The 27,632-nt window shown below is 40.0% G+C and overlaps 5 protein-coding genes across 7 annotated transcripts in view; 1 reads left to right on the top strand and 4 right to left on the bottom strand.

The window, feature by feature from the left end:
* LOC109622949 (hypermethylated in cancer 2 protein-like) overlaps positions 1-27,632 on the top strand; it is a 301,534-nt gene that overhangs the window by 16,042 nt on the left and 257,860 nt on the right. The window lies entirely within an intron of this gene.
* On the bottom strand, positions 3,607-6,095 carry LOC109621822 (zinc finger protein 600). Of its 3 annotated transcripts, none has more exons than XM_029871130.2 (8): positions 5,803-6,095; positions 5,411-5,736; positions 4,880-5,344; positions 4,610-4,819; positions 4,225-4,545; positions 3,984-4,163; positions 3,835-3,927; positions 3,607-3,772 (listed from the first exon to the last, which is right to left on the bottom strand). In XM_029871130.2, the coding sequence occupies exons 1-8, from the start codon at positions 5,944-5,946 to the stop codon at positions 3,679-3,681; spliced, it is 1,833 nt and encodes a 610-aa protein (XP_029726990.1). In that variant the 5' UTR covers positions 5,947-6,095; the 3' UTR covers positions 3,607-3,678. The 3 variants fall into 3 exon arrangements, 2 of the variants coding, with proteins under 2 accessions (XP_029726990.1, XP_029726989.1); XM_029871129.2 differs by having other exon boundaries at positions 3,608-3,772; positions 5,797-6,091; XR_003896738.2 differs by having other exon boundaries at positions 3,636-3,772; positions 3,835-3,923; positions 5,797-6,091.
* On the bottom strand, positions 6,385-9,737 carry LOC109621823 (zinc finger protein Xfin). The gene is made up of 8 exons (XM_020075987.3): positions 8,914-9,737; positions 8,528-8,853; positions 8,020-8,466; positions 7,757-7,957; positions 7,415-7,699; positions 7,173-7,352; positions 7,002-7,109; positions 6,385-6,933 (listed from the first exon to the last, which is right to left on the bottom strand). The coding sequence occupies exons 1-8, from the start codon at positions 9,061-9,063 to the stop codon at positions 6,840-6,842; spliced, it is 1,791 nt and encodes a 596-aa protein (XP_019931546.3). The 5' UTR covers positions 9,064-9,737; the 3' UTR covers positions 6,385-6,839.
* LOC115264473 (zinc finger protein 782-like) lies at positions 10,495-14,765 on the bottom strand. The gene is made up of 6 exons (XM_062849501.1): positions 13,735-14,765; positions 13,228-13,670; positions 12,937-13,167; positions 12,705-12,872; positions 12,187-12,477; positions 10,495-12,126 (listed from the first exon to the last, which is right to left on the bottom strand). Exons 1-6 carry the CDS (start codon positions 13,879-13,881, stop codon positions 12,087-12,089), a joined length of 1,320 nt encoding a protein of 439 aa, XP_062705485.1. The 5' UTR covers positions 13,882-14,765; the 3' UTR covers positions 10,495-12,086.
* Positions 18,637-22,253, bottom strand: LOC109621829 (zinc finger protein 761). The gene is made up of 6 exons (XM_029869463.2): positions 21,167-22,253; positions 20,937-21,109; positions 19,855-20,265; positions 19,314-19,754; positions 19,034-19,252; positions 18,637-18,800 (listed from the first exon to the last, which is right to left on the bottom strand). Exons 1-6 carry the CDS (start codon positions 21,311-21,313, stop codon positions 18,743-18,745), a joined length of 1,449 nt encoding a protein of 482 aa, XP_029725323.2. The 5' UTR covers positions 21,314-22,253; the 3' UTR covers positions 18,637-18,742.

Genomic DNA, 27,632 nt, shown 5'->3' with positions numbered 1-27,632 from the left:
CAATACATCAAAAAAGGACATCAAATCTCTATCTTGGAATAACTTCTCACCACTTTAGGCAGGAAAGTATGTAACAGGATCGAAATTTGATGTGGTGGTAGATCTTACGCTGCAACGCACCATTCTAAGGTGATCAACCCACGTTGCGGGATATGTAGCCGGCTTGATAACACTCCACGAACTCATCCGGGTTAGATGACAGACAATGGAAGATGATCTGCGAGAGCATTTTGTAGCCGTTATTCAAAAAGAGTGATTGCTCCACATAACTGCGTTCCAATATTAGAAGAGGAACATCGATCGCAGCAAGAAACGGAAACGTGAAGACTGTATGATTGCTATAGTGCAGGATCGGAACGACATGTGGAGGATTTATGCAACTGTTAATGGTGCGCGACACAAGATTACGCCAGTACATACCATGACAATGATCATAAAAGGGAAGGTGGTGATAGACAAATCGAATGGAAGAATATGGTTAGAATAAACATTTTGAGGACTGTTGAATGATAACAGCAAGGGTATACTCAGGAACAGCATAGTTGATGACGGTGAAACAGTGGATCCACATACACTAATTGAGGAGGGAAGCTGATTGAGCCACCAATGCGGGTTAGCGGAGCCATCCGCTAGTAATACGTCAATAATACACACAGTAATAACTGTTGATCAAACAGGAATACGAGCAATGCGCTCGCGACAATGCACATTGGTCCAGGAGAGTGTCATTTTGGTAAAAAATCAATAACTTTTTTTCGAGACGAGATATCAATGGGGTGTCTTCGACAACTTTTTTATGCAGTTAAAGCTGCATCTTATGTAGGGGTCGTCCATATTTTAAATTCATTTTTGCGAAATTTACGACATAAAACTTTTTCTAGTGCATTTTTTGAGGTCAAAATAATCTACAAAAATATGGCCCAAAGTATACCAAAAAACTTTGCTGAACAAACTTATATTTAATTTTTTCATTTTCATTGAGTTTGGAAGCGGTTTTCATGGCCGACCCCTGAAAACTAGTTTTTGGCCCATAACTTTTTTGTGTGCGATTTTCAAAGCCTACTATGTTCTAGATAAATGTTCATGGAATGATTTTGCAACTTTTTCTCGAAGACGACCATAAGCTATTTTGTCACTACTAAGAGTTATGCACTTTTTTAGCTTGAAAATGTGCTATTTTGTGATGCGTGTATCTCAAAATGGCGCAAACATTTTTCAAATCTGTAAAGGTGACACAATTCTACTAGTATTCAACTACATTTTAACGGGTTAAAACATTGGGGATAATCTAATTTACCCATAATAAGATGCACTTGAAAACTGTGATTTATTGATATTTGCAAGTGAAATTTCTTTGTCACCATGTAAGGCAACATTGCATGGCATGCTTTGATGACATTTATGGGGCCGATACTATTAAGCACATTGCAAAAACATGAAAATGCTTCATTATGGAGTTCAAAAATAAATTTTACTTCAATATTCACAAATAACAGAAGTGAGGAACCTTAAAATCATCATGGTGAAGGTCCATTGCGTCACCCATTTTAATTGTTGGATTTTGTCTCACGTTTTCTCAATAATGAATCTGGAGTTTGGAGTTTCGTCAAACTTACATACTTGGACTTTTCTACTGAATTTTACCATCACTTGTCGTTCTTCCGACGCCCATGTGATGTGACCAGCCCAACACAGTCTGCCTTATTTTATTAATTTAACAATGCCAACCGTTTGATACATACCTATAAAAAAAATCTTGATTCATGCGCCGTGTTCCTCTTTACCGTCAAGTATTATATCTGTCAAAGGTAACGAGCTAAGGAATGTTAGAGTAGCATTTCTGTATTTGATGGATCATTATTCATTATTATTATTTATTTATTTGCATCATCTGACATCTTTTCTTAATGAATTATGATGGAGAAAAGCCTCCTTGAACGAACCAGAAACATTCAATTGGGCTCCCTCAAAAAGGCGTAAAAACTTCATGTCTTTCCAATTGAATTGTGAATCAATAATCTGTTAATCATGCTTCCTGTCATTTCTGATACCATATGGAGTAGAACACGCTTAGCAAACATTCTCTTGTGAAAATGGTCGGAGCTTCGACATCTACAAACAAAACAGAAACTGTATCAAAATCGATACGTTATTGTCTCTCAATGGCAATTGAGTAATGTCACATGCACTACACTAAGGATACGGGTAATGTCACAATAGATCTAAAAACTGGTCGCAGTGACAAACCCAAACAGGAAAAAAAAAGAGACATCTACACATAATGTACGGCTTATGGGCCGCCCTGTTTTGATCACGATTCAAACCGTTTGGGAGAAAATGGCCGCATTTGTAGAGTAGAATATGCGTTAATTTATAAACTCTCTAGTCTACGGCAGACTGCATTGGGCTGTTCAAGTTACACGGATGTCGGAAAAATAGCAGACGAAAGTAATATTAAGTAGAGAACTAGAGAGATGCCGTCGGCTCCGTGCTAGGCCGCGCAATGTTTGCAGTTGAGGATGAGTACCGAAAAGCACTAAACGTCCAGAGGAACTGAGCGATTGGCCCGGGCCCAGAGAAGAACGATTTGACATAGATTGAACGCAGCGATTTGCAGAGCATCAATACCTAAAATAAGTTCAAGTATTTAAGTTTGACGAAACTCCATACTCCAACTCCATACTCCAACAATTAAAATGGGGGACGCAGTGGACCTTCACCATAATGATTTTAAGGTTCCTCACTCCTGTAATTTGTGAATAATGAAGTAAAATTGACTTTTGAACTCCATAATGAAGCATTTTCATGTTGTTGCAATGTGCTTAATAGTATCGGCCCCCTAAATGTCATCAAAGCATGCCATGCAATGTTGCCTTACATGGTGACAAGGAAATTTCACTTGCAAATATCAATAAATCACAGTTTTCAAGTGCATCTTATTATGGGTAAATTAGATTATCCCCAATGTTTTAACCCATTAAAATGTAGTTGAATACTAGTAGAATTGTGTCACCTTTACAGATTTGAAAAATGTTTGCGCCATTTTGAGATACACGCATCACAAAATAGCACATTTTCATGCTAAAAAAGTGCATAACTCTTAGTAGTGACGAAATAGCTTATGGTCGTCTTCGAGAAAAAGTTGCAAAATCATCCCATGAACATTTGTCTAGAACATAGTAGGCTTTGAAAATCGCACACAAAAAAGTTATGGGCCAAAAACTAGTTTTTAGGGGTCTGCCATGAAAACCGCTTCCAAACTCAATGAAAATGAAAAAAATTAATATAAGTTTGTTCAGCAAAGTTTTTTGGTATACTTTGGGCCACATTTTTGTAGATTATTTTGACCTCAAAAAATGCACCAGAAAAAAGTTTTGTGTCGTAAATTTCGCAAAAATGAATTTAAAATATGGACGACCCCTACATAAGATGCAGCTTAAACTGCATAAAAAAGTTGCCGAAGACACCCCATTGATATCTCGTCTCGAAAAAAAGTTATTGATTTTTTACCAAAATGACACTCTCCTGGCCCAATGTGCAATGGACTGATATTCATTAAAAAGGTTTAACCAAAGCAGATTCGAAAGGTTTTGAATTTTCTTTATTAGCATTTGCTATTTTAAGTCACTGTTGACTTCTTTAAATTTATCAATCTTTATCAGTTGTGAGTTGTGTAACCTATTCTGGCTCAATTTTGAATTCTTCTGCTTCAAAAAGACTGATGCCCTCTTCGAGACTTGTCTGGCATTCGGAGCTGTTTTCCGCAAGTTGACTGAAATAAACAAGGTCGAATTGAATTATTTATAGTTTGATGAGTTCTAAACATTCGCCTACCTCTCAGAGGGTTGTGATCTCTTCTGAATATCCTGAGAAATGCTATCGTCTTTCGAATCTGTATGACGTCTCATATGTGATTCCAAACTCTGCCTGTAAAGTAACAGAATAAGTTCTAGCTATGCAGTCGTGTAATGCACTTAACTTACGGTTTTGTGAATGTTTTGTTGCAAACCGAGCAACAGTGTTTTCGCAGTCCATGAATCAGTACATGACGGTTCAGCTGACCTTTTGTTGAGAACACTTTACTACAAACCGAACAGTTCAGGGACTGGAGGGTGCCATCTTCTTGTTTATGATTTGTTAAGATATGCTTTTCCAGCCGTTTTCTGAAATATATAAACAGGCCTTCAATGCTGTTCAAAAATATGAGGGTAATAGGGTTCTCACTTCAATACGAAAACTCCACTGCAAATAGAGCATTTCAACTTTTTTGGTTTGTGGGCAAATTTGTAGTGGAGCCATAGAGATTGCTGGGATGTGTATGTTTTCTGGCATTTTTCACACTTTAGTATTGAAGTTTCAGGCGTTCGGTAGGATGCGGTATTTGGTTCGTCTTCGTTCTCGATTTTTATACTTTTCGGCTCGCCTTCAAGATGTGCATTAACGGTTGAAAAAGCTTCAGTCGGTTGCATCTGATGCAACGAACGATAGTCTTCCTTACTGTCACGGTCTCGAGAATGCCTCTTAATGTGCTCTTCAAGTTTTTTACTGCAAAATAAAACCCAATATAAATTAAAGCATTCGAAAAAGAAATAGTTCGAGCAGTTCTCACCGCATAGTGAATCGAAAGCTGCAAATGTGGCACTCATGATTCTTTGGTCCATGCGCTTTTCTCTGGTGTCCCCAGAGCCTTCCTTTGCTTATGAATGTCTTCTCGCATGTATCACACTTGAATGGTCTTGCCATATTTTTTACAGCTGGGATAGGTCGCTTGCGTTCTTCAACAGACTGATGAGTCAGTATATGCCTTTGCAGTGAATTCCTGAAACAAAAAGGGCTTTTTTCTGATAACAATTCCAAAACTAAATAAGCAAATATTTACTGTAGTGCAAACGGGCGTTCACAAATCGGACAAATAAACTCCTTCATTCCATGGGTTTTCTTCCTATGCCACCTCATGGTTTTCCCTAGCTTGAAGGTCTTTGAGCATATATCACATTGCAGTTCGTTCCTCACGATGTTTATCTCTTTTCCATCGGCCACATGACTGGAAGAAGTTGCTTCGTAATCAATCTCGCTCGTAACTCCGCCATTTGTATCCAGTAGTGATTCCGAATTTCGAGCTTCTGCGTCTTCATTACACTGTTGAATCACTCCTTCTTGATGTGTTGCATCTGAATCTAGCTTCACTGAAGTTTTCGGAGCAAGTGCATCATTTTGCGTATCCTGCTTCTGTTCTGAGGATTCGATCACTGCAACGATTTCTCCACGCGGCTCTAATATTGTATCATCGGTCGTTTCCGGTTCCTTCGAATGAACTAGCTTCATATGTCTTAACAACTGTTGACTATAATTAAAAGATTATTACGACTTGTCACTTACTTGTAACATTGTTGTAACTTTGTAACCTTACCGCCTTCCGAAAGGTTTGCTACACATTTTGCATATGTGCTTCCTAGGTTGATGAATTTTCTTATGGCAGACCAATACCTTTCTCGTTTTGAACAGCTTCTGACATACTTCACATTGTAGAGGATTGGTTTCAGCATTGCTTATTTCAGATGATTGATTTCTTTTTGCTTGTTCAAGATTGATCGTCTCTTGCTGAATCGTAGACTGTAGCCAGGATTGAAGCACAGTTTGCACTTCCTGGCAACGGATCCGGAACTGATGGAATTCAATTAATCGTGTATGACAGACGATGCATACAGATTGGCTAATGGGATCGTCGAGGTATACCTAAAAGTATGGGCCAAGATCAAGACTATGGTCGCAGAATTTACCTCCAGAGGTCATTACCGTTACCGAAAGTAAATCCAACATCAATTGATCCAGTCCTTCTTCATCGAATACATCGGCAAGTTCTCCTTCGCTCAGACAAAGGCGGCAAACTGGATAGGGGTTCTTTCTGAACTCTTCCGGTTCAGTTTTGATTGCTTGCGAATCCATGATTTTAAATCTTGGACAATTGTATACCAACCGATAAATAGTTTAGTTAACACTTCAGGCCAATAGATTTTAACTTTGTTTATACAATTTCAGGACTAGGTAAACGATGGCTATTAGTGTTCATCTGCACGTCATGTTACACCGCTTGGCAAACTGGTTTTAGCTTTAGGTAGACACTGGAATAAACTCATGTTGAAGCTCTTGGATGAACCAAATGTCAAAACCACTTTTTCTTTTCCTGGATTTATCCACCGAATTCACTTGATCCGAGAACATTGACACTAGAGCGGGATCGCTTCCAATCAGAATAGAACTTTGTATCAAAACCAAAATTCTCGGACCGAGTGAATTCAGTTCATCGGTGAATAAGTCGGTGATGATTATATTTAGAAATGTTCCCGCTTTAGTGCCAAAAATGTATCGGAACGAGTATGATTACTGAAGTGCATGAATACATGGAGAGAAACGACATGGGGAGGTTTTATGCAACTGTCAGTAGGGCGCAGCACAAGCCTGTGCCAGTGCATACCATGTGTAAGGATCATAAAAAGCAATGTGGTGTTAGATAAAACAATACAATGGAAGAAGGTGGGAAGAACCATTATAAGAATTTGTTAGATGGTAATTACAGGATTAGCATAGTTGATGACGGTAATGGAGCCACCAACAATGATTGAGGAGGGAAGCTGATGGAGACACCAATGTAGGTTAGCAATGCCATCCGTCAGTTAAATATAAAATACGCTCACGACAAAGAACTAATAGACATTTTTCAATGAGGTTTAAGGTTTCTCCATCGTATTTCTAATGGTTTAAAGCCTCTTTTATTTGCATTAGTTGTTTCGAATCGCTGTTGTTTCTTTAAAATTTTCAGTCTTTATCAGTTGTGCAACCTATTCTGGCTCAATTTTGAACTCTTCTGCTTCGAATAGACTGATGGGCTCTTTGAGATCTGACTGACATTCAGAGCTGTATTCCACAAGTTCACTGAAATTTAAAAGATAATATTGCATTTTCCATGGACTATTGCGAGTATTATTTAGACATTTTGCTACCTTTCAGAGACTGATAAGTATTTGCTTACGGATCCCTTCTTAATAACCTGAGAAATACTATCGTCTTTCGAATCTACATGACATCTCATATGTGATTCCAGTTTCTGCCTGTAAAGAAGCAGAATTAGTTCTAACTATGCAATTGTACAAGAGGAAGTATACTCGACTTACGGTGTTATGAATGTTTTATTACAAACAGAGCAGCAGTGTTTTCGCGGTCCGTGATTCATTGCATGCCGGTTTAGCTGACCTTTTGTTAGAAACACCTTGCTGCACACCGGACACTTCAGGGGTTGAAGGGTGCCATCTTGTTGCTTGTGGTTTCTTAAGATATGCTTCTCGAGGTGCTTGCTGAAATAAACGCAGGCTTTTACTACTGTTGTCCAAAGGTATTAGGACAATGAGGTTCATACTTCGTTATGAAAACTGCACTGCAAATAGAACAGTTCATCTTTTTCGGCTTATGCGTAAATTTGTAGTGCAGCCACAGAGATTTATGGGATGTGAATGTCTTCTGGCATTTTCCGCACTGTGCTCGGTCGGCTGCGAAATTTTGTTCACAGTCTTTCGCGATTTTTATGCTTTTCGGCTGGCCTTCAACATTTGCATCTTTCGGTTGCATCTGATGCAACAATCGAAAGTCTTCTTTGCTGTCACGGTCTCGAGCGTGCCTCTTGATGTGCTTCTCAAGATCATCTCTGCAATTTACGATACAAATTGATGTATTCGAAAAAGATAATTTGAGTGATTCTTACCGCATAGTGAATCGAAAGCTGCAAATATGGCACTCATGGTTCCTTGGTCCATGCACTTTTTTCTGGTGTTCCCCGAGCCTTCCTTTGCGTGCAAATGCCTTTTCGCATACATCACACTTGAATGGTCTTGCATTGTTTTTCACACGTTGCATGCGTTCTTCCACAGACTGATGACTCTCTATGTGTCTTTGCAGTAAATTTCTGAAACAAAAACAGTTTTTTTTTTACAAAAACTTTGAATACTAATACAAGTTAATTTTTACCGTTGTGCAAACGGTCGTTCACAAATCGGACAAACGAGTGCATTTATTCCATGGGCACTCTTCTTGTGCGCCCTCATGGTTTTCCCTAGCTTGAATGTCTTGAAACATATATCACATTGCAGTTCGTTTTTCTCGGTATTTATCCCTTTTCCATTGGCCAGATGACTAGAAGTTGCTTCGCAAAAGGTCTTGCTCGTATCTCCGCCTTTCGTACTCTGTAGTGATTCTTCAAACTGTTCTTCCACGTCTTCGTAACAGTCTTGAGCCACTCCTTCTTGATCTATTGCATCTGACGTTTCCGAAGCAAGTGCATCATTTTGCGTAACCTGCTCTTGTTCTAAGGATTCGATCACTGCAACGATTTTTCCACGCGATTCTGATATTGTATCATCGTTCGTTTCCGGTTCCTTTGGGTGAACTAGGTTCATATGTCTTAACAATTGTTGACTACAATTTAAAGATATGTCATTTACTTGTAACTTTGATGCAACTTTTATAGTATCCTTACCGCCTTCCGAAAGGTTTGCTACACATTTTGCATATGTGCTTCCTAGGTTGATGAATTTTCTTATGGCAGAGCAATACCTTCCTCGTTTTAAACAACTTCTGACATACTTCACATTGTAATGGATTGGTTTTAGCATTACCTATTTCAGATGATTGATTTCTTTTTGCTTGTTCTAGTTGGGTCGCTTCTTGATGAATCGTAGACTGCAGCCAAGATTGAAGCACAGTTTGCACTTCCTGGCAACGGGTCCGGAATTGATGGAATTCAATTATTCGTGTATGGCAGGCGCCGCATACAGATTGGCTAATGGGATCTTCGAGGTACACCTAAAAATATGGGCCAAGTTCAAGATGATAACCACAGACTTTAACTCTAGAGGTCATAACCGTTATCGAAAGCAAATCCAGTATCAGTTGATCCAGTCCTTGTTCGTCGAATACATCGCCTAGTGCTCCTTCGCTCAGACACAGGCGGCAAACTGGATAGGGGTTTTCTCTGAATTCTTCCGGTTCAGTTTTGATTGCTTGCAAATCCATAACTCTCAGGCCTAATAAATTTTGTACCTTTTGATTAGCAGCTTAGGTAAAACTGAAGTCTTCAGGCCACTAGATTTTAACTTTAAGTACACAATTTCAGGATTTAGTTGTACGGAGACTGTTTGTGTTCATCTGCACGTAAACAGGTAGACACTGAAATGAACTCATGTTGAAGCTTTGTCGCCTCTACCACTACCATGAAAACGCACACTTTGTCATACCCTACCTCGTATCAACAATATTACCACAGACTGTGATATTACGACTGACTCCCATGCAGTTTCTTGCATTTTCGACTCAACTAATACCCGACTAAGCTTAAAACCGAGGCGGTAAACGCATAGCTATGCAGCATCACCATGCTGCTTGAATCTAGGTTTATTGAATAGGTGATTCCAGGGATGAGAAATGTACTGGAAAAAACGGTTACCGGCTGTACATTTGACATTTTTCCACACGAAAATCACAGGCCCAGCCAAACTCAAACTGTTCGAAAAATAAATGTCATAACATTTTTTTTTTCCTGCAGCCTTCTTCCTCGAAACGGTTTCCAAGTGCGAGAGCGCCAGTACTCGAGCACAACGACGACAGAAATTTCTGTCTTTCCCATTTTCGCATTTTTCTGCGTTTCTGACCGCTTCTAGACAAACTTCTTTACATGCATCACAAGGCTAGGAGTGTGCTCTAGCTATTTGTGCAACTCGAAATAAGTTATTTATTAAAACAAGTGAGTTATTAGCAGTTGAAAATATTTGACATTTTTCGCAATCACCCGCCTCAGCATGACTGCTCATAAAAATTTTCGTGGGGAAGCGAAAACCGTCAAGCGTCTGCTCGACTGCCGTCGGCGCGGCGTCTGATGGTATTGTCTATCCGGTTGGAATCAGGACAGACATTCAATCAAAAATTCCCATTTCCTTCGACCACAAGTGTCGCATCTGTTTCGCATCTAGTGCGCTGTGTTGCTGACAACAACGGGAAGGATGCGCACTACAGTAGACGTTCGATAACTGCAACATGTTTACGTTTCACTTAGCGAACGAAAATCCGATATCTGCAACGCCTGACAGTGTCAACAAGCCATCAATTGACGTAAAATGAACGAAAAATTCATTCGACTGTTCATTAGGGCTAACATGGCGCACGATTTTGACGTTTGGCGGTGCGATAACTGCAAATTTGTTGCACTTACCGGACTTGCAGTTAAAAAGCATTGCAGTTAAACCGCTTGCACCGACCGAACGTCTACTGTACTTTTAACATGATTCAAAAACGTCGCGAGTTGGGTCGCGTCGCGACTTGATTGTGCGAAGTCCGGTTTGGTGGCGGCCCGACAATATTGGTGCTGCCGTTGTTTTGTTTTTATTTTACTGCCAGTATCGATGAACGGTAAACAGAAAAAAGTCTCATTCCCATGCCTGGGTGATTCAAATACAGTAGACGTTCGATAACTGCAACATGTTTACGTTTCACTTAGCGAACGAAAATCCGATAACTGCAACACCTGACAGTGTCAACAAGCCATCAATTGACGTCAAATGAACGCAAAATTCATTCGCCCGTTCATTTGGGCTAACTTGGCGCACCGTTTTGACGGATAGCGGTGCGATAACTGCAAATTTGTTGCACTTACCGGACTTGCAGTTAAAAAGCATTGCAGTTAAACCGTTTGAACCGACCGAACGTCTACTGTAATTGAAGTTGATCATACACGATTTATAATAATTTTATATAATATTGAATATTGTCTTACTTGGATACTTGGTGTGCAGGAATTCGTTTCGTTGAAACTACGCTGAATGAAGCATCCTTCTCCACTGAATTCGCTCTTGTGCTAGCCGCTCCCAATCCTCCTAGACATTGAGTGCTCTTGGGTCCTCTTCATTTGCGAACAATTGTCTTGTACGCAGCCTGTCACGGAGTCACTGGCCACGGTGTCAGGCCATTCTGGCCACTCCCTGGTTCTGTACTGGATGTCATTTTACCCTGTCGTTCTTCCGGAATTCCTGTATCGTGACTAGCCCAACTCAACCCATCCTGTTTTATTAGTTTGGCAATATCCTTTTGTTTATAAATACCCTATGGAATAGCTTGCGTTATATGGTGGTGTACACAGCTAGTCGCGTTCGGTAATTTTTACCGAAATCTCAACAGCTGAGCGATCGGTAATAGTTTTTTACCGAAATCCTGTAAAAATTACCAAATTTCGGTAAAATGTTATCGTTTATCTGTCAAAATTTAACGAAGTTCGGTAAACGTCACCGATTTTTCCGGTAAAAAACTTAACGGTTGAGATTTCGGTAAAAAAATTACCGAAGTCGGTGATTTTTTTCAAGTGTGTATAATAAAAACTGCGAGGTCCTTTGGCGTTTGAAGATCGTTGACCCCGAACCTTTGGTCATTGACCCGTCGTCAGTGCCCAAGTTCGTCCTCATCATGGCCGCCCATTTCGCCACCCCCATGGCCGCCTATTCGTGCAGTTCTGTACAGCCTGGTGGTGGCTAGTAGAACTTTACCGTCATCCTTATACAGAGCAGTATAGCAATTGATCACTAAAATAACTAAAACGACCGCTATAAAATGAACAGATAGCGACACCGTAGCCTTGTGTGTTTGACGTAACTCGACTGCTGTCTCTGTGTTACCGTCCATATACGGTGGCGCTTTTGTTTTGATGCGGTGAGTAGCGGAAAAGTCGGCTTCAATGATCCATTGCTGCGTTCGTGGGATTTTAGAGAAATTACACTTAACCGAACTACAAACGTTTTCTTTTATTCAACAGACTGTACTTAACGAATACTACACACGACAAATCGCATCAATACTGGACATTAAATTGACACTTGTTACAGCAGTGTAAGGCTTTTGTTGATGATGAACAAAAAGACGATTCATTTATAAAATAATGATTTATTGGTGTCGTGTTCTGATCAAAACGTACTTTTACCGCAAATCACTCCGTGATTCTGCGTATAACAAACAAAACTTGTTCTCCGGTTCTTATTTCAAGTGCTGGCAGCTTTCTAGCTATGATATTTTTCCTTATGCGCAAGATATCGTTTCCTGAAAAAAGAAAATAAAATGAATAATTTTGGAATAATACTTTTTTATTTCATGTCTTACTCAAATACAAACGATGCGACGCACAACGGGCACTTAATTCTTTCCGTATGGGCAAACTTGTAGTGCACCCATAGGCCTTTCTGGTTCGAATAGACCTTATCGCATTTGGCACACTTGATAGACATTGTGCTGGATTTGTGTTCTTCATTTTGTGGATCTTCATTTTTCGTTTCCGATGCAGCTGTATCTCCGTTTGCAATATCAGACTTGTTTTGCTGTTGCACCTGTTGTAACAAAGGTTCAAACCCGCCCTCGCAGTAACCGCTCTGCACATGGCGGCTGTGATCAAACCTAGAATAAAAAAAATCACATGTTTCTGACAGACTAAACTTAACTATTTAATAGCTGTCTGTTTTAAGGCTATTGCATTTTTTTGACTTAACGTTTAAGGACAAGGTTGTTAGAATCCCTGTTAGAATCCAAAGATGGCCGGAAAAATGTGGAAATATTTCAAAGCTTAACGAACGGATGGGCAGACTACGTTGGAGATTTATTCGGGTATACCATACATTGCTTACCGATTGCTGAACTTATATCCACAAGTAGTACAGTCAAAAGTTTTTGATCCGTGAACTCGTCTTTTGTGCACCCATACTGCAGCTCGCCGTTTGAATACTTTTCGGCATATATCACATTCGTGTGGTTTAACCACACTATGCTTGATACTATGCCTTTGAAAATCATTCCTGCAAGTAAAAAAGAGCCTATTATGTAACTATTCTTTGCAACTTATTTGTTCTGAACGCTTACATATTTTTGAATTGTGTTTGGCAGATAGTACACTTGTAGCTCTTTATTGTATTATGGCGCTCTCGATGGCCCCTTTTGTGGAAGTGTAATCGCGTTGTATCGGCGAACTTTTTGAAGCATATGTTGCACTCTATAACTGTGCCATCTCCAGTTTTTTCGGTCATCTTGGTTGAATGGTCTTTTACCTTCTGCATATGCAGTTTAGATCTTAAATGCTGCTCTAGATTACTTCTGCAATAGTTTTCCATTGTTCATCTGCATCCTACATTGAAGAAATATACAATACCATACCTGAAAGCGAATCTAACATTGCAATAATGACACTCGTGCGTTTTCGGTCCATGTGTCATCCTTTGGTGATGCCTCAAAGTATGCTTGGCATTGAACGCCTTATTGCACACATTGCAGTTAAATAGTTTTTTCTGCGAAACGGCATCTTTTCCTTCGATAAATTGGTTCTGATCAACTTCATACAATACTGTAGACGATTCTACTGGCAATGGTTCGGTTTCAATTTTCATTTCCTCTATATCAACCATATCACTTGAACCAATCGATAGCTCACTCTCCACATGCTCAGCTATTTCACTATCAACGTTTTTGGTTTCATTTCGGATCATGGAATGCAGTACGTCCTGTACTTCCTGGCAGCGCTCCCAGAACTGATGAAATTCGTTCAGCCGTATTCGGCAGATCGCGCAAACGGCTTGGCTCATCCGGTCTTCAGCGGTTATCTGGAAATTAATGATTAGTGGTTTACGATATAAATACTCCGACGACACCATCTCGACACTTTACCGATATTGATAGATAATTTAATATCCATTGGTGCAGATCCTGTGATTCGAACACGTCACACAGAGATTCTTCGCTCAGACAAAGCCGACAAGTTTTTTGAAGATTTTTCATATCTTCCGTTGTAGTTTTGAAGGCTCCGGAAGTCATAATTTGAATAATATTGCCGGTGTACAATAATACTCAAGCGGCTCACTAGCTTTTGTTTGTAAACATCAGGGTACTAGCGGTAGAAAAAATATCAATACATTAAGGTAGAAAAAATCCTCAATATTACATCAACATAGAAATAGCGACACACATACATACAACGTAATTCAACTGTTCTACAAAACATAAATATTAATCTAATAAGACTTTCTAATAAGAATACTTAGCACACACAGTGGTTCAGGACACGACATTCACTGTGTCAACAAGTTGACTTCTCCGTGTTTTCTTCCTCCGGGCTACTTCCTCCATTGATCGCGAAAGTTTCCTTCATCTATACACTTCTGCAATGTGGTTCGAAACCTATCCGAGTTTTGTTGGATTGCTGTTTTCAAAACCAAGTTGAAAATGCTGTCTAGTCCTGGCACTTTATTGGCTTTAATGCTTTTCGTTACCAATATTAGTTTCTGATTGAATGTTCGGGCTTGTTCTATATTAATTGTAACCTTCTTATATGGTGTAAGAGGTCAAACCGTTTGCTCGTACTTCGGAAAAAGTCCCTATATTCAGCTTTTCAGGGCACCTCTCGGGTGCTCTGATTTGCATCCGCGTTACGTCAGTGCTCCTGCAATAATGCTTCCTTGCTGAGCCGGATTCCTACCTTGATAGCTACTCTTGCCGCCCTACACACGGCGCTGCGCACTTCCCTTTCGTCAGTATGAACCCTTTCTATCCTTTTCCGAGCTCGTGGACAGTTCTACCCGAGTTCGCTAATCGTTTCACTCAACCAGTAGACTGGACGACGGACGTGCCACGACTGTGTTTTCCTCGAGTTCCGCGATCACCTCCTTATCGAAAGGTTCTACCCAACACTTCAGCTCTTTGGAAATATTCACACTTTCCTCACTCTGCATCTATTCTCCAAGACATTACAGGCCAAACATGTATAAAGGTCCTATCTGCAGAAGAGAGGCTCTCTTTGGTTTCTCTCTCTTTCGTTAATATCTCAGCTGTTTATTTGTTTTATGATTGTCTCGTTGCATTGTACGATGATCAAAACAATCATCTTTTGATTTGTACTACAAAAATAGTTGAAAAGTGTACCATTACATTGCAATGATTGAAAGAGAAAGTGAACAAAGAGAGCCTCTCAAATGCAGATAGGACCTATTGAAATGTTTGGCCTGATTAGTCCTGTTCAATGAAGTAGGTAGAACATTATTGAAGTTACTGCATTCTGCTCTTACCCATTTGTTGACGAATAGGTAAGAGTAGGATGCACAACTTCTATTCTCAACAGGTCTTGTGCTTTGAATCCTTTTTCAGCTCGAAGATCAATTCTCCAGAACGACTGCACCTGACTTTTTGTACGTCATCACTGCAGTTCTTAAGTTCCGGACGGGCTTGGTGGTCTAGTGGCTACCGCTTCTGATTCATATGCAGAAGGTCATGGGTTCAATCCCTGGCCCGTCCTTTTCATCCTACTTTGTATCTTTCTATCCACTTTCTCTCGCTCTCTCTTCTCTACATATATAACTCATGTATATTCATATGTTCATAGCCATCGCTAGAACCAGAAACGAATTGAAAAAAAAGTCGTTTCCCTCCCTTCCAACTTCTACTCACAGCACAGTGTATATATAACGCCTATAAGTTATGCAACCAAAGCGTGCTGTGCCGCTTGACCTATAAATTCACCTTATTCACCACACAATCTATCACGAACACTATAAATAACCCCTATCCATGGATCGCATCACCAACCCAACGGTGACTCCCAGATCTCCCATCCTTTCCGTCTAACAAATACCCCAGTCCGTGCGGGTTGTGGGGACGCAGAGTGCTCTCGGTTTCTAGTAGCAACAACCAGTACACTTTAACATCCCTTTCCCTTCCCAGCTGACTATAAGGACTTGGCCGGCGCCGTTATTGATCAAATATGCATGAGCTGCTAAAATTGCACTTTGAGAATAAGTGAAATGTCCCAGCCCCTTATTCAGTTGGATCTCAGTGCAATTGGTACCAGTTCAGATCAATCACGGAGGAGCAACCATTGACATGTATAGTCAGAATTGATCGTTTTGATCGTTTTTGATCGTCATCACTGCAGTTCTTAAGTTCCAGCGCCTTCTTAACTGGTTTTCACCACAATCGCTCCACCCTTCTTCTTGACGCTTCCGCCTGCATTTGTCTGCCTTACCTTGCCCCTTTCTTTGTATAATCTGCCACTGGGTCTCTCTGTAGCCGTCGTCGGCAGAGAGCCTGTGCGTTGGCCATTGCCTTTCGCAGAGTGTCTCTCTAATAATGTATGATTCAGGTGATACCGTTTGTACTCTCCACAGTTTCTATCAGAGATCTCTCCAAAGACTCGACACTCATACACAGTCTTGTGCATTATCACCATCATAACACAAAAAAGCCGCAACATCAACATTGCCCTTCTTCCTCCATCAACGCTACAGCCGACCGTCTCTATGTTGCTATCGAACACATTCGAGACGAACGCATTGATACGGTGGCTGCCGCCGCCACGCTCTTTCTCTGCAAATCTCTTGAGTAGCCGAACGCTTCTTAACCGTCGTTCCGACGCAGAGCTATGTCACTCACTGCTGGGTGACTCTCGCCTGAAAATGCCAGGATGAGGGTCAATTTGTTAAGTAGTATTGCATGGCGCAGAAAACACAAACATAGCACGCCCTATGAATAGAATGCAAAGCGTAGAACAAAAACTCGCTTCGGCGTTTCATCGTGTGGTTCGAAAACAAGAGACGATCGCTGCTGTTGGATGTGGTTGACTCTGCATTGAACGAGGGTTGGCTTGAATGGCTTTTGCGTGAATCGATTATGTTTTGATGGACTGCGTTTGTCGTATGAAGTGATGGTTAGAGCGAGTGTCATTCGACATTGACCATCCTGAAACTGCACAACTCTGCTCATACATTCATTGTTCACTCTTTAAATGTTATTCGACTAATAAAGACGCGATTGTTATAACTAGCGAGTTATCGGTCATTATCCGAATCCTATCGCGGCTTTAGCAGCGGCAAACACCACCCGTTGTTCCTTTCGCTCTTCCTCAGATCGTGCTCGCTGCATCCGCCGCATAGTCCGCTTGAGCTCATTTCACCCGTACGAGTACGTCTAATACTGCGCACATCGGCTCCCAGATCATTAGCTTGGATTCGCTTCGCATCGACTTCAGACGTCCGAGTACTTAAAAATTTCTGTCTTGATGACGAGCGCGTCGCCTTTCTCGCATTTGGCATCTGTCCTCCCACGTCTTCTTGGTTTGATGTCCCTACGCTCCTGCTCATCTAGCGGTTTTTTTTTCTTCCTTTTCCGCTCAACAGTCGTCCAAGGGGGGTCCTCCCCTTAGTTCGCCCTACTCTGGGGCTGCTGAGGCCTGAGGGCCTAACAACGGTCGCAAACCCCTGTTTTACTTCCATCTGGAACGGGCCAGCTTTTTCAGGCCCACCATTCTCAGCTTTCCGGGACGCCCGGCTGAGGTGTGACTTGCCAGCATTACTGCCGACCTTCGGCGTTAGTATCCACCTAGCCATGCGGGCACCACCAGCTCCTCACCTGAAGGCTGGCTCACCCGCTTCTGTGAGTGCTTTTCAAAAGCAGTCGCAACCTTTTGGGCTTGCTGCGAAAGCGAAGGCCTCCGAATGGGTAGATTTTGTAACCTTTGCTTTCGCCGGTTCTGCCGCTGATGCAGTTTTCACAAGTCTCTCGTGATCTTGCTTGGCATCGTCCAGAGTCTTCCGAAGTCGCATCAGGAGGCCGTTTTAAGGGCCTTGCTTATGTTCGACATCGTGGACGCAAAGTAGATCATTTTGCGTCTCGTATTTTTGTTGTTGGACCTCATCAACCACGTTCCGTCCACTATCTCCCTCGGCAGGATAACCGGGGAATGAATCGCGGGCACACCTTCCTGCTTTTACCTCTTCACTTCTCCTTAACGGAGACCTAGCCAACCCACTTCTCGCAGTTCTCTTTCATCTCGCAGCAAGGATCTGTGCTTTTGGTCGCTGAGATCGGCGTGTTTTCATTCCTCGCTAGTTTTCCTGGGACTGTCCCCGGTGTTTGCTGGTGCACAGCCTTCATGCAGCTAGAGCGTTTTTCGTCGATGCCATTTCGCTAAATGCATATCGACCAATTCGCCACACGGCGGGCACTGGTCGATATGTCTGTGTCTCGCTCCATTGTGTAAAACTTCCGCATATCGCTCCGATCCGAGAGTTATTCCAAATCTATAGTTCTTGTGAAAGATTTGGAAGATACCATTTTAAAGTGATCTACGCACGTTACTGATTGAAGGGTGGCTTCGCCATATGAAACATTCCATTAGTTCAACAGAGTTCAACTACTCTCTAATTTAAAAGTACTCATTTTTAGTAAACATCCATGCCGCACAGAGAATGTGTTACATACACACATTTTTAAAAATTGCTCGTACGCTCACATTTTTGCAAAATATCAATATTTTTCGGTATTTGAAGGTGGTTTATAAACCCAGTGAGATTGCCATATCGAAATTATTGCAAAATACATGCTCATGTGAGTGCACGAGCTGATTTAAAAAATGTGCGTATGCAACACCTTCTATGTGCGGCATGGATGTTTACTAAAAATCTAAGACTAAAAATGTGCAGGCCGCATACATTTTTGAGCGTAGCCGTTTTTGCGTGTAAACATGGCGATCGAACTTTAAATGAAGGAAGTTAGATTTGAGAAAGCCAAATGTATGATACGTTTTCGTGCATGCCTATTATTTAATATTCGTATGTTTTTTTTTTATTTTACTGCTTAGCATTTATTTTTACAATTTTTATAGTTTATTGTTCTGAATTTACAATATTTAATACATTTCAGCATTTGAACGGTAATGCCTCTGTATATGCCGTACCAGATTTTTCCTGAAATCAGAATTGTAGGTTTTAGAATATCTATTAACAGTACACCGCAGAAGTACACGTTCGATAACTGCAAGTCCGACGTCGCAACCAGCAAATGGCAATCGGATACCTACACCGATTGAAATTTAATGAGTTACTGGTCAATTCTAAAGGTCATGTGCCGCATCTTGACGTCTTAATGACGTTGCAGGTTGCAGTTATCGACCATCACGTGAGCTGAACTATTTTCTTACCGCGTTGAGAATTTGAAGTCACAAATGTGACAACCATGAACTTTTGGACCATGCACTTGTATTTTATGACAGTAAATGGCACTCATCGCCTTGAACGTTTTTTGACAGATGTCGCACTTGTGTGGTCTTTCTTCCTTCTTTTCTTCTGCCGCTGCTGTTGGGGTTCTGGGCCATTTGCGAGCCGCGTTATGGGTCGGAATGTGCTTTTCCATTGTGGATCTGTAAAAGATTGAACTTATTCCTATAACTTAATTTGGAGAAGATCTTGACCAGCGCTTACAAATGGCGAAATGGTTTCTCGCATATTGGACACTTTCGTTTCTTCGGTTTATGAAATATTTTGTGACGTCTCAACTGCGCTTCGTCAGAGTATGAATTACGACATTCGTTACATTTCCATGGTTTGTAAACTTTATTTTCTTTGGGTTCTGATGGTTTTTCAGTGCTAGATTTAGGCGTGTTGTTATCCGAATCCATGTCTTCAGACTCTGTTTCCTCCACGTCACTTGATTGCTTGTCTTCAATTTCGGTATCGTGACTTTTCACGTGAGATTTAAACTGACATTGTCGGTTGAACTTTTTGTTACAGGTTGGACAAGAGTATTCTGCTCCTTTGGTCTCTTTCAACGGACTGTCATTCTTGTTTAATTCTTGTTCTTCTACATGTTTTTGCAATTTGGCCAAATGTCTCTTGGTGCGATTATGTCTGTCCAAATCGGGTCTGTAACAAAAATGTTATTACATATCAGTAGACGCTCAAGAGATGTTAATGATTCGTTCGATTCGGTAGTGTTAAGAGTTATGTTGCATTCTTTACTTACCGATGGGCAAATTGATTTCCGCAAATTTTGCATTTATAATTTTTCGGTCCATGAGCTGTTCGGTTGTGAGACCAAAGAAGCAGTTTGTTTCTGTATTTCTTATGGCATATATTGCACGGGACAGTTTTGTCCCGTCTTGCCTTCGGCGTTTCTTTCGAATCTTTGGTGTTATCGTTATCAAATTCACTCGACAGTTTAGACGACTGATCTATCAATTCATCTGAAATTCCCACATCATCATCGGAACGGGGTTCAATTTTTACGTCTCCTATATCTATCATGTCCTCTAAATCAGTCATTGGCTCATTCACTGTAGGATTTGGGACAAAAGTCTTGGTTGAATTTTTCGAAATCGGTGTATATTGAGGGTCACAGTTATGGTGGGGCGCCATTTGCAGTTTCAAATGAGAGCTGAAAAATCGAAGATAAGACAAGATAAGCATTAGGCAAATATTAAATCTGGCTTTCGATTTGAATAGGTCGAAAGTTCGCTGCGATTCCTATGCAAATTCGACCTATTCATATCGAATGCCAGAAATATTCAATGTTTTATTTCACTGTTTTCCATTTTTTTTAAACACAGTTCCTTGACAAATCAAAATATGATTTTATACACTCGATTGTTTTTTGCACTGATTTTAAACACGGATTGTATTGGAATAACCGGGTGATTTGTATTATTTTTAACGATAATAAGACTATTTTTATTATTTAGTATTTCGATAGTATTTCCGATGTGACGGAATCTTTGCCTTAACGAACGCCCAAAATTAATCAAAAACTCCTTCCTAGATCTTTTGATCTGGGCATAAAAAGTTATCATTACATAAATATTCAATGAATATGACATGAACCCACAAAGTTTATGAAGGTTTGAACTCGATGGAAGCCCAAGATCATCCATGAGTTCCGAAGAGTGTGACCTTCAGATCTTTAACCAGAACAAATTATCATTGAACATTCTGTAAATATGTCACTGCAGTGCACTGGTTTCGCCATTAGAAGATCTATACTGTTGAATGTCCATCCGTGGCACTCAGTTACATATTGAACTACGATTTTTGATCCCATCGAGTACTTACTTGAATGTCGAAAGATCCCTATTAGCCTCCATTCGACTGAAAACTTCGTTTTGATTCCGAGATTGTAGCTCATCTTGCACTTCGTGGCAGTGCATGTGAAACTGATGAAATTCGGTTAACCGTACACGACAAACAGCACAAACAGCGTGGCTCAAAGAATCCTCAGATGATATCTAGAAAATAAAAGAATTCGTATTATATTAAGAATAAATTATTATCCTAGCTTTTACCGTGATTGAAAGATACTCCGATATCCATTGATGCAGGCCTTCTTCCTTGAATACATCCTCCAGAGAATCTATATTCAAACACAGTCTACAAATTCGATGCGTGTCCTTAGCAACATCAGTTTCTTCTTTCATTGCCATCGAATCCATTTCTAATTTTTAAACCACCTTATTGTCAGTTTAACTAATTTGAAACAGTTTCAACATCGGCTTTCCAAGGCTTCTGTGAAAATTTCTAATCAGAATAAAAAAAAACTTGTTATAAAATTTGTCGTCCCTTAATTTACAGAATCTGATAGACGACAAAATTTGAACAGAGTTTCTACTTGCCTTTTCCTGCTTCCAAACACAACTGCAGAGCCATATATAAAACAGCTGATAAATATGTTTTCATTCTCATTCCAAGCTTACTGATTTGACATAATATGCTGCTACAAGTTGGAGCTTTTACAATTAAGCCCTTTCAATTTATCGTTCACCATGATGTATTGCATATACATACGTCCACGCGCTATGTCTGAACCAGCAGATTATGAAAATGAATGTAGGTTCTTCAAATTTTTTTCAACAGAATACACTAGTTTACAAAAAAAAAACGAAAGTCGTGAACTTTTGTCAATGACCAATATTTTTGAAGCACAGTTTAGCGCTGATTTCGAAACTGACCTTAGAACAGTTTTCGAGTTTTAGCTCAATATTGAGTTTTACAACTTTTTAAAATATGAAATTTACTAAAATTTAAATATCTTGCCTTTTGTTCAATCAATTTTCAATCTTTTTCCATAAATTAAAAGCTGAATATAATACCATTCGATCATCTGAATGCAGGTTTTGCGTCAAGTTGATGAAATTCAAGATATTGGCGAGTTTTAGGGACGATCTCCCTAAATTTTAGCAAAATTTCCAAAAATATATGAAGAAATGTGTTTTTTTCAATCAGAAAAAAAACTTTTTTTTTTTACATGTTACATAGGGCGGAATTAAAAGGTACGAAACTGATTACACTCATTCAAAGAGGGTATTCTGCTTAGAGGGTTCGAAAAGTCATATGTAGGCGGGTTACAGTAAAAAATTCAGCTCAATTGAAGCAACCATTACGGAGAATGAGATGTTTGAAGTGAGCGACTTTGCTTAAAAATAGAACAAAAATCGATTTCAAATCATCAACCTTGAATGGAAAGTCGAAACAATTTCTGCTCTACTATAATTTTTTCTTTCGCTTTCGAACTCAGGGCATGATTCTACACTAAAAATGATCATCAGCTTACCGAGTTCAAAAATGCTGTAAACTAGTGATATCAGGATTTGTGCTATATAGCATATATATTTATTAATTTAATTTTTTGAGACTTTAAATTTATAAATTCATCGGATTATTTTTCATGTTCTCAACTGTTTGTCACATAAAAGTACACGAACATAATAAAAAAGGGGGGGGGGGGGTCGAACCTTGGATAGAAGAGGGAGGGGCTGCTTCTACTTCCAACTCTCCTATGTTATCTTAAGCATGGCAACCTTATTCCATCAACCCCGTTTTGACCTCATCTAATCTGAACACTTTTTAATTTGACCCCCTCTAATCTGCACATCGTTCAAACTAAAAATGGTTCAAACGTCATTCTGCTCATAGAACGGGGTGTAACGGAACATAGAATCAAAACAAAACAGCAAAAAGGGTTAGGCATCAGTGTGTTTTTCGATGCCTACAGGGTTACTAGAAGTTCAAATTAAAAAATGAACCCCATTAGTTTGCATGATGTGTCGTTCAAACTAACGGGGGTAGACGGTTCTAGTTTGATTTGCATTTGGCTTACCTTACCGATCAGGCTAAGGCCTGAGTGGCCTCTACTGTACATAGTAGCCGTCTGCGTCTCCATTCCACTCAGTCCATGGCTGTTTGTCCTCACCATTTCGTACGTGAGCTCACGTGCGAAGTTGGTACTGCTTATAGTTGTTCAAATGTGTGCGTGTCTCTTTTGTAGATGTAGTTGTGAAACTTAGGGGAAAATATGTGCACCACAGACAAACAGACGTAACACTCTGATATTTTGCATCGTACACCGATTTAACGGTCTATTTGAAAATTTGATAGTTGACAACTGACCACCCGTGGCGCTCGCATCGTTTTTGCACGAGTTTGACGTTTGCCCACTACCGCCACCTAGTTGATGGTCGGCCAAACTCAGTCCTTTTAGCATTGGGCGAACATGTTTCCGTGACTATGATTTCATTCGAAAAATGTTCGAAGTGTTACGTCTGTTTGTCTGTGTGTGCACTCTTATCCCGGTTGTTAGTTTTATCATTATGTAGCCATTGACCCAAATCAATTGGGAAATATTTGCATATGCAATCTGAATACCCTTTGAATTAGCGTGCATTTTTGTGTATGGAAAAATTCACGCTAGTGTTCGTGTGTTGAAATGTCACTTATCTCTATGTATTGCCATCCCTCTAGCAGCAGCGAATGTCACAAGCAGAGTTACGCAATATCAGTCTTGTCAGGTGACTACTGATATGGTACTTTCGTCACTATCACTCCAGGCCGCTCAATATCAAGACGCCAATGACAGGCAACGACTTGATATTGACCCGCACTCTAGATCCCATCATTGCAACTGATCTGATATTTTAGTGGTTTACGCCAAAACTCAAACTTTTTAATGACCAACGTGCAAAACTGATTATTTTGTACCATATATTAAAATGTTATCTTGGTAAGTCTTCATATGGATTTTTAAACGAAATCGCCCGGGGCCCGGCCCCCCCTTAGATCCGGCCCTGCTCACAGGGTTACTAGAAGTTCAAATTAAAAAATGATCCCCGTTGGTTTGCATGAGGTGTCGTTCAAACCAACGGGGGTAGACGGTAATCATGTTCAAATGTATGCGTACCTTTTTTGTGGATGTAGTTGTGAAACTATGAGGAAAACATTTGCACTCTTACCCCGGACGTTCACACTCAGTTGAACTCGGCTAATTTTCATTCTTTTGCCGAGATTTGCACAGCCGAGCGCTCGGCAATCGCAATTTAACTGAGATATCAGCAAAATGTCAAGTTTATTCATAGCAGCACTCATGGGTGCCGCTATCATCAAATATTAAACGTCAAGCGTTTAACCGAGATTTCAGCAAGTGAACTTTAACCGAGATTCGCACAGTCGATCTCGGCATTCTGTTTTAAGTGTGTTAGTTTTGTAATTATTTACCCGTTTTACCCAATTTGATTGGGTAATATCAGGGGTAGAAGCTGACTGTCAACTGGGAACAAATGGCGCCTACCCTCTATCATGTTTTAGAACCAGTAAAAAGACGTAACTGCCAAACAAGAAAAGTTCAATTTTCGATTGCAAAACTGCACGGTAAAAAATCTGCACTCTGATATGAACAGATTGGCACTTGAATTCGCACTACTGTCCAAACAGTTTGTTATCATCTAAATATCATTTGAAAAAGAACATCCAATTCCTCTTAAGTTTTACTGGAAGTGCACTTCAATTCATTGTTGATAATATTTTGATTTCAAAATAAAAAATAAAAAAGTGTACCCCCGCAACACCAAGATTCGATACCAGGACCTTGGGATTCACGGTCTTCTGCTTTACTTTTGCACTACACTACTTCACATCTGATGATGACGTACGAATCGAAGCGAAACACTTTCTACTACCTGTCATCTATATTTACTTTCATGCCCAAAACAGTCATTACCAAATCAACAGATTTTCCCTTTGGATTGTATTGCTTTGTACATTAGTGCAAATCGAAGTGATTTTCAGTTTATTTCTTCGATGGGTTTGTTTTGGTTCTCAAATCAAAACTGACAGCATTGCGATTTAAAAGGAAAGGAACTTCTAATCATGTTGATTGGGTCGTTGAATAGTTAAGGGATTTTTCCCTTCCATCCAGCGTGCAGAATTTTTACCGTGTGATTTTAATACAGTTTCATCACAGACAAACAGACGTAACTCTTCGGACATTTTTCGAATCAAATCATAGTCACGGAACCATGTTCGCCCAATGCTAAAATGACTGAGTTTGGCCGACCATCAACTAGGTGGCGGTAGTGGGCAAACGATGTGAGCGCCACGGGTGGTCAGTTGTCCAACTATCAAATTTTTAAATAGACCGTTCAATCGGTGTACGATGAAAAATAACAGAGTGTTACGTCTGTTTGTCTGTGGTTTTATCATGTTAAAAGCAAGTCAGCATGTGATTCAAACATAAAGAATGTTATATTCAGCATATTAGATTAAAAAATATCATTCCGAAAAAATCAGTGTTTTGTTTTCACCATTATGAAATATTAGCCTCTACTCTAGTTTGTTTTTGTTGTTGTTTTGTTTGAAGTGCGAAAATCGGCTGAAAATTGAAAACTCCCTGAGCGATTATTTTTCTCCAATGTGAGAATAATTTAACACTATGATTCAAGAAATTTCGAAAATTACCGAAAACACTTGTCATAAGCATCAAAATCGAGAGAAAAACACTGATGTTTATGCTACTGTTGATGTTTATAGAACCATTAAACAAAAGATGTTTACAAATTAGAACCAACAGTAGATGGCGCGCAGGTGGGTATGTTTGGGTAGGCGTAAAGGGTAGGATCTTCTACCCCTGGGTAATATTTTCATATGCAATTTGAATAGTCTTTGAATTGGCGTGCATTTTTGTTTGAGGAAAAATTCGCGCTAGTGTTCGTATGTTGAAATGTCACTCATCTCTATTATCGTTGCTGGTAACGGAAAGCCATATACACAGTGTCCAATAAGTTCTCACACAAAATACAAATTTAGTAAATATAATTTTATTCCACATCTGTGATCCATATTTTCAAAATGAATACATGTATAGAAGGGCTACATAATACTGATTAAATAAAAGACAATTACACCACAGACAAACAGACGTAACACTTGCGAAATTTCCATCGACCACGCTTTTAACGATCATTTTAAATTTTCATAGTTGTAGCTTTCACAACCAGAGGCGCGCGCATCATTTTTCTATGCGTTTGACGTTTCACACTAGCGCCTTCTGTTGACGATATTGCACAACACAGTGATTCGTGCAACTTTCCCACCAGGTGATGGTAGTGTGAACTGGACGATGGATTTCCATGAAAATCGTTCAAGGTGTTACGTCTGTTTGTCTGTGATTATACCGTCTTCGACCTTACGGCCTCTACAGACTGAACAGTACAAACATTCGACAACGGACAACACATATAACACCCATACGGTTTATAATAACGTTATTTCTATTTGTTTTTAGAAGCCTAGCAGTACCCTTCTGATTTCTGAAATCCGTTTGCTCCGGCACGCAAGAAAAATGTTCGAAACGTTTTTCACTATACGGTAGCTAAACAGAGTCCATAACGTTATATTTTGAGTTTTCATCCCAAGTATTTTACCAAATGGATATACTAAGGCTGAAACAATACAATTTTAGTGATGATATGGTAAAAAAATGGAAAGTAAGCTCAACTTGAGCTGATTTTCTCGAAAATGATCGTTATATTAAAGATAAACATCATAAAACGTAAACGGAAACTTTGGACAAAATTTATTGCCCGTTGTGAAGATTTATAGATTCCGACGCAAATAAATGATTAGGCTCATTTTCAGCGTAGGTGCGTTATAAATATTTGTTTACAATACAAAACTATCACCAAATGTGTACCTAACAACACAGCGTAAAATATTCACCAGGACGCGGTCTGGTTTTATATCTGTGGGCCCACGCAAGAAAAATCCACGCAACTAATTTTCGCGCAGGAGTCTAAACAGGTGGAATCTCCGCAATACCTCAATAGAGATACAAGCACCGACACGTCGGTGATACAAGTACGTTTTAGAAGTGAGAATGTTGAGAATTAACAAGATAAGATACAGCCATGATTCTTTAACACAACTAATCTCATTAAAACAGGTAAATGGACATTTTTGTTTAATTCACGCTTTATTTTGTACAAAATAAAATGGCTTCGTACTGCACCAATATAGAGTCTCATATTTTTTCTCTTCTGGTCATAGTTACTACAAGCAATAGTGAGGACAGGAACCTAAATTGTTTCAACTTTGAACCGTTACTCGTTAAAATGTAACGATATACCAAAGAAATGGCGTGTGTGCCATCTGAAATGGACTTACGACACAAAAGCGACAGCAGCGAAGGATAAAGGACAGTTAGCATTAGCATTAGCATTAGCATTAAGCGAGTCGCACAAATTCGTAGGTGGTACAGTCCTAGACCGCTGTTATGAGGGTTGCCTCCTTCCCGTCCGAACCAAAGCACAAAGATGTGGGACTAATCTCTGACTCTTAGACAAGACTGACGCAATCCTCCAATGGTCGAGCACTGTCCTGGCCACGTCCTTGCGACTGCTGAGGAATGGGAAAGGATGGTTAGTTTTGGACACCTATGAAAAATGTAGACAACTCTACGATCTCTCAGGCCTAGGTGTCACGGGA

This window comes from Aedes albopictus, chromosome 2 (assembly GCF_035046485.1).
Source record: "Aedes albopictus strain Foshan chromosome 2, AalbF5, whole genome shotgun sequence".
NCBI lineage: Eukaryota > Metazoa > Arthropoda > Insecta > Diptera > Culicidae > Aedes > Aedes albopictus.
This window is presented reverse-complemented; position numbering and strand designations above follow the sequence as displayed.